The 12,359-nt window shown below is 40.4% G+C and overlaps 1 protein-coding gene across 1 annotated transcript in view; it reads right to left on the reverse strand.

Annotated features, from left to right (window-relative positions):
• Window positions 1–12,359, reverse strand: part of LOC141172993 (B-cell receptor CD22-like) — a 151,212-nt gene that overhangs the window by 76,837 nt on the left and 62,016 nt on the right. The window contains exon 4 of the mRNA XM_073657608.1: window positions 7,107–7,394. Coding sequence (XP_073513709.1) covers window positions 7,107–7,394 — 288 coding nt within the window. The remainder of the gene's footprint in view (window positions 1–7,106; window positions 7,395–12,359) is intronic.

Genomic DNA, 12,359 nt, shown 5'->3' on the forward strand with positions numbered 1-12,359 from the left:
AGATGCAGAAAAAATTATATTCAATTTGCAACCTGATGGAGGTCAGTATAGATGGACTAATAGAATGATGCTATGCCCAAAAGATTTTACTTCACTAGGTGCAGTAAAAAAATTGGTATTCTATACACAGGTGGTATATCTTGCAACACAGATAGGCTACTCCACTGACTAACACACTCTGCAATAGGCCAAAAAGGATTAGCTTTGCTATATTCAGCCAAATGCTGTGAAAAAAACTTGCACAGCACTGGCACAGACCTGCCTGGCAAAAACTGATAGGAACTGATGTAACCTAGTCCTGAAAAGGACTCCAATTACAATTAGTCTTTACTCCCACAATCTATCTATTTAAGAGCACAGACCTGCCTGATAAAAGTCATAGGAAATGCTGTAACCTAGTCCTTAAAAGGACTGCAATCACAACTATTTGAAGAGAAGTAGTGAAGGGCTTCTGAAAAATTGTATTAAAAATTATTAAGGAGTGGGTCTCCTATACTGTCATTCGCAGTTTCTCTACAGCTTCTGTATGTAAGACGTAGTGGTGGGAGATTTGATGTTACTGAAGCTGGAATTACCACTTCAGAACTCTCCAATGCTTTGGTTCCAACCATTTCTGAGTCCTTATTGAAGTATGCTTGGGATTATTGTCCTGCTTGAAGACCCATGACCAAGGATGCAAATACAGCTTTATGACACTGGGCACTACATTGTGACCCAAAATCCTTTGAGAATCTTCACATTTCATGATGCATTGCACACAGACAAGGCACCTAGTGCCAGAGGCAGCAAAACAACCCCTAAGTATCCTTTAACCTCCACCATATTTGACTATAAGTATTGTGTTCTTTTATTTGTACGTCTCATTCCAATTACGAGAAATAGTTGAATGATGTGCCTTACCAAAAAGCTTTATCTTGGTCTCATATGTCCCCAAGATGCCTGCTTGCCCTCTAAAAATATTGGAAACCTCCTGCTGGCACTGTTTAAATTATGAGGGCCGCCTGTTGGATATCCATAAATTGTGAGGGCCGCCTGCTGGACATCCAAATTTCAAACTCTACAGAATATGTACGAAAAAGAAAAATTGACCACCTCAGATGGATACATTATATTGCAGTACCAATATATGGCTATGCTAAGCATAGCCAGCTGAAGGTCCTCTGCCAATAGTGAGGGCCAACTGCTGGTCCTCTTACAGTAGTAAGTGCCAACTGATGACCTTTTAAAAATAGGCATTATGATTTTCAGAGTCCTTAATCATAAATTATACACAATTTGTCTGATCATGTCTCACACACCACATGGCCAGATAGGTGGTAGTAAAATGATAAAATTACATTTACTGGTGAATGTATTTTTCACCATTGAAAGAAATGCGAAAGTGCAAAAACTCAGTAAAAGCACAAAGTGTGAACATAGCCCAAGGTGTGTTCCTTAACACTTTTTTCAGGAAAATCCATTTGAGCTTCGTTTTGTATGTTTTATTATCAGTCCGTAAAAGTGGCGGAACACTCTGATAACATTGGTCATAGCAGTGACCTAGGATTCAGAGACGCTTCTTGGGTTTTAGGGGTCTTCCCCAAGCTGTTCCTATGTCACTGTTTCCATCGATTTGACCAATTTTTAGACCCTCTCCAGGCCTCCGGGGGGAAAGGGCTACCGGAAAAATGCTCGAGTTTCCCATTGACTTACATTGTACTCATTATTTGGGTCAAACATTCAAGCATTACAATTTACTCGACCCAAATAACGATTACCCAAGCATTTTAGAGCTCACTCATCACTACTCTTGAATGCTTCAAAGGATCATGCTATGGGGATGTTTTTCAGCTGCAGGGACAGGACGACAGGTTTCAATTGAAGGAAACATGAATGCGGCCAAGTAAAGAGATATTCTGGATGAAAATCTCTTCCAGAGTGCTCTGGACCTCAGACTTGGCCGAAGGTTCACCTTCTAACAAGACAATGACCCTAAGCACACAGCTAAAATAACAAAGGAATGGCTTCAGAACAACTCTGTGACCATTCTTGACTGGCCCAGCCAGAGCCCTGACCTAAAAGCAATTGAGCATCTCTGGAGAGACCTGAAAATGGCTGTCAACCAATATTCACCATCCAACCTGATGGAACTGGAGAGGATCTGCAAAGAAGAATGGCAGTGGATCCCCAAATCCAGGTGTGAAAAACTTGTTGCATCATTCCCAAGAAGACTCATGGCAGTACTAGCTCAAAAGGGAGCTTCTACTCAATACTGAGCAAAGGGTTTGAATACTTATGACCATGTAATGTTTCAGTTTTTCTTTTTTAATCAATTTGCAAAAAATTCTATATTTCTGTTTTTTTCAGTCAAGATGGGTGCAAAGTGTACTTTATTGAGAAAAAATGAACTTTTTAGAATTTTCCAAATAGCTGCAATGAAACAAAGGGTGAAAAATGTAAAGGGGTCTGAATACTTTCCGTACCCATGGTTTACCAGAGAGTTATCTCACACAAAATAGTTAAAATATAACAATTACTACATGTCTACTTTACATCTGCATCATTTTTGAAACATGATTTTTTTTGTTAGGAATTTAGAAGGGTTAAAAGTTGATCAGCTATTTCTCATTTTTCCAACAAAATTTAGAAAACTATATTTTTAGGGACATCATCACATTTGAAGTGACTTTGAGGGGCCTATATGTCAGAAAATATCCAAAAGTGACACATATCTAAAAACTGCATCCCTCAAAGTACTCAAAACCACATTTGAAAAGTATATTAACCCTTCATGTGTTTCACAGGAATCAAAGCAATGTGGAAGGAAAAAATGAACATTTAACTTTTTTTTACAAAAAAATTACTTTTGCCTCAATTTTTTTATTTTCACCAGGGTAAAAGAAAAAAGAGACCTCCAAATTTGTTGTGTAATTTCTCCTGAGTATGCCGATACTTTATGCTTGGGGAAGATATACTATTTGGGCGCATGGCAGGGCTTGGAAGGGAAGGGGCATCATTTGACTTTTTTAACGCAAAATTGTATGGAATTGAGAATGGACACCATGTCGCATTTGGAGATCCCCCAAGTGCTTCACAAAAAGTTATAATGTTGAGCCATGCAAATAAAACAATCAAATTTTTCTACAAAAACAATTTTTAGCCCCAATTTATTTTATTTTTAAGAAGAAAAGGAGAAAATGGACTCAAAATTTGTTTGTGCAATTTCTAATGAGTAGGCCAATACTCCATATATGGGGAAAACTACTGTTTGGTTGAAAGGAAAAGCTCAGAGGGAAGGAGTGACGTTTTGAAATGAAGACTTTGATGGAATAGTCGCGTTTGGAGAGCCTCTGTTGTGCCTAAACAGTGGAATCCCCCCACAAGTGATCCAATATTAGAAATTAGATCCTTGCAGGAATTTATCTAAATGTGTGGTAAGCACCTTGAACCCCAAGTGCTTCAAAGAAGTTTATAAGTTTGAGCCGTGAAAATAAAAAAAATATATATTTTTTTCCACAAAAATATTGTTTTAGCCCCAATTTTTTTTTATTTTCACAAGGATGAAAGGAGAAAATGGACCCCAAAATTTGTTGTGGAATTTCTCCTAAGTATGCTGATAACCCATATGTTGGGAAAACTGCTTTTTGAGCACATGGCAGGGCACGGAAGGGAAGGAGTGACCTTTTGGATCATTGCCTTTCATGGAATGGTCTGCGGGGGTCATGTCGCGTTTGGAGATCCCCTAATGTGCCTAAACAGTGGAAGTTCTCCACAAGTGACCCTATATAGGAATTGATCCAGTGTTTTCCTGGTATGTGAATTTTATAATGTAGTGCCATTCTTATGTTGTGTAGAATAAATCAGGTTGGCATATGTAAGTTGTGTAGAGTACTTCAGGTTGACAGACGTGAGTTGTGTAGACTGCATCACTTTGGCATATGAGTTTTGACAGAGTGCATAAGGTTGACATACCTGAGTTGTGTAGAGTGCATCACGTTGGCATATGTGAGTTATGTAGAGTGCATTCAGTTGGCAGATGAGTTATGTAGAGTGCATCAGGTTGGCATCTGAGTTGTGCAGAGTTCATCAGGTTGGCATATGTGAGTTTTGTGGAGTATATCAGGTTGGCATATGCAAGTTGTATAGAGTACATCAGGTTTGCATATGATATGAGTTGTGTAGAGTTCATCAGGTTGACATATGTGAGTTTTGTGGAGGACATCTGGTTGGCATATGTAAGTTGTGTAGAGTACATCAGGTTGACATATGTGAGTTGTGTAGAATGCATCAGGTTTGCATAAGAGTTGTGTAGAGTGCATCAGGCTGGCATATGTGAGTTTTGTAAAGTACATGAGATTGGCATATATAAGTTGTGTAGAGTTCATCAGGTTGACATATGCGAGTTTTGTGGAGAACATCAGGTTGGCATTTTGTAAGTTGTGTAGAGTACATCAGGTTGACATATGTGAGTTGTGTAGAATGCATCAGGTTTGCATAAGAGTTGTGTAGAGTGCATCAGGCTGGCATATGTGAGTTTTGTAAAGTACATGAGATTGGCATATATAAGTTGTGTAGCATTCATCAGGTTGGCATCCGAGTTGTGTAGAGTGCATCAGGTTGGCATACATGAGTTGTGTAGCGTGTATCAGGTTTGCCTAAGTGATTTTTGTGGAGTACATCAGGTTGGCATATGTAAGTTGTGAAGAGTGCATAAGGTTGTCAGACGTGAGTTATGTAGAGTGCATCACCAGGGCATATGTGAGTTGTGCAAGTCAGAAATAAAGTTAGCAGTCCATGGATGAGTGGTAGACTCTAAAACAGTCTTTCAAACGGAGACCAGGTTTGTCCGGGCATGTGTCATACTGATAAATTGTGTCTTTTTGTATCTCCCTTCTATAAGACACTGCACCTTTTCTGCGACCTTCCATTCTTTGCTGTTTGAGAGACCTCACTTGGGAAATGTTGCCCTGGTACAACACGACACCTTCAGTTCCGGAACTACTTCATCACGCTCCTTCCTGACTTGTAAATATTAAGGTCTTGATGACTACACCTCCTAGAACTGAAGTAACGTGACGGTCTGACCTGCACATAGTGATAGCATGAAAGTATTGTATAGTGCCATCAGTACAATGTGCATGGTCAGCTTCTAGTACCATGCCTTAGCTTTTCTCATGGCACTGTACGGTTGGAGGACTTGATGAGAGAGGTCAACTCCCCCATGTTCTTGTGGTACCCCAGGACACATTCTGTTTTTTTCACCTGTGTTGAGGTACCTCATACAGTGGTGGGGGTGCTTCAATCAACATGTAGAATGGTAAAGAAAAGGACATACCTCTTGTCCTTGTACTTGACCACCAGCAGGTTGTCGCTACATTGGGCCTTGCTCTTACACTTGCTGAGCAGCTGCCAAATAAGCGACCTATGGAAGTCCCTTTGGTTTCTGTGCACAGTACAACATGTTGTAGTAGCTCTGGCAGAAAGGGACTTGAAGATGGGATGCTGGCATAAAAGTTATCTATGTAGAGGGGATAATCTTGATCCAACAGTGAGTGCACCAAATCCAACAAAATTTTCCCGCTCACTCCCAGAACAGGAGGGGGCATTTAGGGGATTGAATTAATGTGTCCTTCCATTCATAAACTCTAAACCTGTGGATGTACCTTGGGACACTCTAGCACAACTTGTAGAGCATAATTCTGTACCTTGCCCTCTTAATGGTCACGAATTGTCGGAATTTAAGCCACCCCTTGAAATGTATTAGGGACTTATCCACAAAGATATCCCTTTGGGGAACGTACACTTCAGCAAACTTGTTGCTGAAGTGATCAAGGACTGGCTGAACTTTGAAAAGTTGGGGTCATCTTGGGGAGGATATTGTGCATTATCGTTATAATGCAAAAATTTGTGGATGGCTTCAAAGCTTGTCCGGGACTTTGACATGTGGAACACTGAGTGTTGAATAAAACATCAACACTCCAAATTTGCCAAAGTTCTGGGTTTTTCACTATCCCCATGTGAAGAACAAGGCCTCAAAATTTCATAATTTCTACGGCGTCTACAGGGATCCAGTTGGCAAATTATGAAGTAGGATTTTGTGATAAAAATTGTTGGGCATACAATTTGTGTGGGGCACCATAAGATTGTCAGAGGAAAAGACTTTAAAAAAGTCAATTTCTGTGAGGCCGGTAATGTCAAACAGGATTCCTGATTGCACTTTGGCTTGCTTCAATCCTGAGGATCAGGAAGATTACTATATAAACCACCTGGCACACACCCAAAACCTTCCACCCAATGTGTATTAATGTATTGATCAAACCTATACTAATAGCCCCTGCCAAGCCACCGACTTACTTATCTAGCCACTAATACTTGAACTTAGCCAAAAGGTTTTGCATGGACTTATTATATAATTCAACCTGCACTGTAATCACACAAGATACAGAGCAATGGTGTGAAGTAGTGTTGTAAGATCCTCGGGTCAGTCATGGTTGTCTTCTCCCACAGCAAAGAGAATCTCATGCTAAAGCTCAATTAGGTGGATAATCTAAGACCCTGACCTTCAAACCAATAATGTGTCTCTAGACTATTTTGGTGGGCATAATCACAAATAAGTTATTTGATAAATTGTTATTAATGATAAGGTATAAGTCTATGTGTGGCATTCTTCATCTTACTGGGAGGTGCACAACATTAATTGTATAATGTGCTACACTGTCACCAGAATTTGATTACTGTGGACTACTGAGTGGTCAGTCTTCTATCAAAATGCAATACGACTACCAAGATGTGGTCTGTGGCATCAATATTTGAGGAACACATGCTGATTAGATGCAGCGTAGACATTCTGTACATTTTCCTTGGCGGAATTATTGAACTTTGGGAGCGAGTCATGATATGATGAAGAGGATAGACTGATAAAAAATTGGCTTTTCTACACTCTGGCCTTATTAACATGTTTATTATCATGTGACACAACCTGATATTATGGGATGGCTGCCGATTTATTGAATATTTTTGGTTGACCATTTCTTGAGATGTGTAAGTACAGAGATATGTAGAGGGATGTAGTAAAAGCAGACAATAAAAGTTATCACATTTTGTATCCAGTCATCTATAATACGTACAGTTGATGTTAAGAGTTCCTAATTCACCAAAACTTTGTCCATTAGGGTATGTAGCCGTGCACCGTACAGGAGTCCCATCATCCACATATGAAGGAATATACATAAGAGTTGATTCTTCTCTCGAAGATCCTTCAGAAATCTCCACTGACCGATAATGAACTTGACCCAGTTTGTTCCATTGTAGAGAAGGAGGACTGGAGCGGCTCGTGTGAGATGCAGAACACCGTATAGTGGTGGTTTCTCCTTCAGTCATACCCTTAGACACATAAAACTGAATGTTTTCTTTATCTGTGAAAATACATTTTTTTAAGTCAAACAAAATTGCTCTTTGCTATTTCTCTATTAGAAAATGTGCATCAACAGAGAATGTGATTAGAAAGAATGTACGAAAACTTTTTAGTAACCTTCTTTATCCTGAAGACCATGAAAAATCCTGAGGTCTTCAAAGACTTCTTAAATTTTCATTGTCTGCCTTTGTGGTAGAGACTAGAGATAAGCAAATCTCATGAGATTTAGTTTCAAGAAATCACACAGATATTACTGGGAAATTGGATTTGCAGCCAATTTATTCTCAGCAAATTGAATGTCCATTATTATTCTATGGATATAGGGTATGAAAAGACCCCAGAGCATAGTAAATGAAAAATGTAGAAAAAGAGCAATGAATACTCACCTCACCGCTCACCTCCACTGCTCATTGTCCCATGTATGGTTTGCGTTACCTCACTGCCACCGCTACAGGGCAGTGGGAAGAGCGAGGCTAAGTGCCAGAATTGGCGCATCCTATGGATGCGCCACTTCTGAGGTGGCTGATCACTGGTGTTTCTAGCCTGGGAGGGGGCCAATATTCATGGCACCCTTCCTGGGCTATTAATATTAGCCCCTAGATGCCTGCCTAGCCTTTGCTAACTATTAAAATTGGGGGACCCCACGTCATTTTTTTGGGGGGTCCCCATTTTAATAGCTAGTAAAGGCTAGGTATTCAGCTGTGGGCTGATATTAGTAGCCTAGGAAGCTCCGTGGGTATTACCCCCTTCACGGCTTCAAACATCTGCCACAGCCATCTGCTTAACCTCCGCTAGAGACTAAAATTACGGGGAACCCACTCCAATTTTTTTTAATGAATCCTTTATTTTAACACTAAATGACATCAACCCCAGCCCTATTACCTGACTGCCACCGCTACAGGGCAGTGGGAAGAGCGAGGCTAAGTGTTAGAATTGGCGCATCCCATGGATGCGCCATTTCTGGGGCGGCTGAGGGCTGGTGTTTCTAGCCTGGGAGGGGGCCAATATTCATGGCACCCTTACTGGGCTTTTAATATCAGTCCCTAACTGTCTGCCTAGCCTTCGCTACCTATTAAAATAGGGGGATCCCACGTCATTTTTTTTTGGTCCCCCATTTTTATAGCTAGTATAGGCTAGGTATTCAGCTGGGGGCTGATATTAGCAGCCTCGGAAGCTCCGTGGATATTACCCCCTTCCCAGGCTTCAAAGATCTGCCCCAGCCGTCTGCTTAACCTCTGCTAGAGACTAAAATTACGGAGAACCCCACGCCAATTTTTTTTTTAATAAATCCTTTATTTTAACACTAAATGACAAGTACAGTAACCAACACTGTCACTGTACTTATTATATATGTGACTGACATGTTTATATCTATCTAATCTATGTGTGATGCTCTATTCTTTATGTTCTAAATTGTCGGGTACCGATGAATGCCGCTGATGAATAGCCGGCCGGCTTTTTTAGAGACTGGTGCATGAAAATTGGAGGGCACTAGTGTGTTCCAAGTGCCCTGCTATGTTTTTCATGCACCCTCCTATATACCCTGCCTGCCTGTCTATATATTCAGCCTGCCTGACGTTTAATTGAGCACTGTTCCGATCGATTTGGGCAATTTTTGACCTTCTGCAGACTGCCGTGGTGGACCGCCAGAAAAATGCTCGAGTTCCCCATAGACTTACATTGGGCTCATTGCTAGGTTCGAGCACCCAAGTATTCCTATGTGCTCGACCCGAGCTTCGAGCATCCGAGCATTTTAGTGCTCGCTCATCACTAGTCTCTTCTTCTTATCTTCCTTGCTCACTGAAACTACCGGCATCTCAACACTGGCCGCAACTAAGCCCCGAACAGTCCCAAAACCTTGCAATGAACATGTGTAGGGACTTCAAGGGTCTAGTATAGGTCAGAAGTTCCAGTCTAACATGAAGATGCCCAGGGTTTCAGTGTGTAACGGCAGTAAGAAGATGCTCCAATGACTGTATAAGGGAGAGAGAGCAGCAGAGAAAGTTGGAGAGGTTTGTGATGAGGTGAGCATTTTTCTAACCCTTTTCCCATCCTCTATGGTGTAGAAAAATGGAGGCAGCCAGCCACCATTTCGTTTAGTTTGCGCAAAGCAAATTGCAACACATCTGTCCTTTGGAGAATAAGGATTTTAGCAGAATTCAATTACACTTACGGTAATTCCTACAACTCTAGAAAAAATATCTCTGAAGGTGTAGACTTTATTTGTTTTATTTAAGTTCTCAAAAAAGACCTTTCAATTTATCGACCTTCCAATATCCATTTACATTAATTCTTTAAGGGGAAATTAATGATCTGCAAATTGTTATAAAGAGTAGAGATGTTTAATTGATGATGTTTCATATAAAGGCGATATTAGACTTTCATGGATTCTGTGATTGATTGCATTTTTAATTTGAAAAATCCATTTAATGGAGTGGCAAAAAAAAGTTATAAAGGTTTTCTTGTCATATGATATTGATGACCTATCTGCAAGACAATTCATCAATATTAGACAGGTAGAGTAATGACAAACCACACCTCCATCAATCAACTGTTTAATTTCCTTAGCACACTATGATGGACATTTCCATCACTGGTCACTGTATGAAACTCTCAGGAGCCAATCCTGTATGATACCAGACAGATTCTGGATGTGTTACATAGCCAGCAACTGCCTAAAACTACAGCAACCAAAGCAAGCTTCAATAACTCCAGTTTGACGATCAAAAAAACTGATGTCAATCATTGACTCTCTATCTATATATCTAGAGCGGGGGCGAAATAAGCATTGAACACGTCACCAATGGAGAGTGTGAACACGAAAAGTAAAGTTTGGAGTCCGTACAAGAAACCTAGTATCTGTGCACAGGCCCCGAACACTGATTTCTCCTTGACTTCTTAACACAGCCAATCAACGAGCTTTTCCTGTGTGGGCACTTACGGCCCCATCACAGCCATGTCAAGTATTGGCTTGGCTGTGATTGACCGGTGGGGCACTGTGTAAAAATAAAATGAATACGTTAAAAAATGTTCCCTCTATTTTAATTAACCAGTGCAGGCAAAGCTGACGGCTGCGGGCTGCAGCCATCAGGAGTCAGTTTTAGCTTGGCTGGTTATCAAAAATATAGGGGTCCCCATGCTGTTTTTTTAAATTATTAAAATGCATAATTTAAAAAAAAATGGCACAGAGTCTGCCCCATTTTTGAAAATCAGCTAAGTTAAAGCAAACCGCTGGGGGCTGGTATCCTCAGGCTGGAAAGGGGCCATGCATTTTGGCCCTAACCAGACTAAAGATAGCAGCCTGCAGTCGCCCCAGAAAAGGTACATCAATTAGATGTGCCATTTCTCGTGCTTTGCCCGGCTCATCCCACTTGCCCTGGTGCAATGGCTAATGGAGTAATAAGTTGAGATTAATGTTAGCCTTGTATTGTCAGCTGCCATCAAGCCCAGTGGTTAGTGATGGAGAGGCATCTATAAAATGCCCCCATTACGAACGCCATAAAAATTAATAAAGACACACAGAGAAAAATTCCTTTAATTGAAAAAAGCACTTCCCAGCCCTCTTTTATTCATCTATTAATGTAAAAAAACATCAAAGTTATACTCAGCTTTCCGCCAATAATCCATAATGCCCCCAACTCTGCTACATTTAGTTGCATTTCTGAGCAGTAGCGTGAGAACATGGCTGGGTGGGACCAACGGTGACAGCTTTAAGGTTACTGACGGTCACACACAGCTGCATTTTTACGCTAAGCTCAGTGTGATTTGGTTGCCAGACTGAGCAATGCAAACAGAGGTAGCAGAGTTAGGGGCATTATGGATTATCGGCAAATAGGTGAGTATAACTTTGATTTTTTATTTTTATTTTTACATTAATAAATGGGTGAAAGAGGGTTCGGGAGTGTTTTTTTCCAATTAACAGACTTTTTTCTGTTTGTGTTTTCTTACTTTTGATTACAGGGTTAGTAATTAGGAGTCTTATAGACACCTCTCCATTACTAACCCATGGGCTTCATGTCAGCTGACATTACAAAGCTGAAATCAATCCCAATTTATTACGCCACTTACCACCGCTCCATGGCAAGTGGGAAAAGTTGAGGCTAAGCACCAGAGAAGGCGCTTCTAATGGATGCGCCATTTATTTGGAGACTCAGGGCTGGTGTTTTTTAGTCTGGAAGGGGGCCAATATAAATGGCTTCTTCCCAGGCTAATAATATCAGCCAACCGCTGTATGTTTATCCTTTGCTGGTTGTTAAATATAGAGGGACCACATGTCTTTTTTTGTGTGGTCCCTCAATTTTACTAACCAGTGAAGGCTAAACATACAGCTGCAGGCTGATATTAATAGACTGTGATGATCCATGGATATCGGCCCCTTCCCATAATAATAACACCAGCCCCGAACAGTCTGCTTTCTCTCAGCTGGGTAATAAAAATAAGGAGGACCCCATGCCATTTTTTTGCATTATTTATTTATTCAATAAATACATATACAGTAAAATACACACGCAAAGCACTGATTCTTTATACACATGTGGTCAAAATTGTTGGTGACCCTCGTTTAATGAAAGAAAAACCCACAATGGTCACAGAAATAACTTGAATCTGACAAAAGTAATAAAAAATTAAAAATCTATGAAAATGAACAACTGAAAGTCAGTCATTGCTTTTCAACCCTGCTTCCACAGAGTTTTTTCAAAAATTAAACTCATGGAATAGGCCTGGACAGAAATTATGGTACCCATGAAAATAATGCGACAAAAGAGACATGTTTAATCAAGTTGTGTCCACTAATTAGCATCACAGGTGTCTACAATCTTGTAATCAGTCAGTGGGCATTTAGATAGGGCTACAGATACTCACTGTGCTGTTTGGTGACATGGTGTGTACCACACTCAACATGGACAAAAGGAAGCAAAGGAAAGAGTTGTCTCAGGAGATTAGAAAGAAAATTATAGACAAGCAT

This window comes from Phyllobates terribilis, unplaced genomic scaffold (assembly GCF_046119375.1).
Source record: "Phyllobates terribilis strain yellow unplaced genomic scaffold, ASM4611937v1 Scaffold_12__6_contigs__length_324123572, whole genome shotgun sequence".
Classification (NCBI taxonomy): domain Eukaryota; kingdom Metazoa; phylum Chordata; class Amphibia; order Anura; family Dendrobatidae; genus Phyllobates; species Phyllobates terribilis.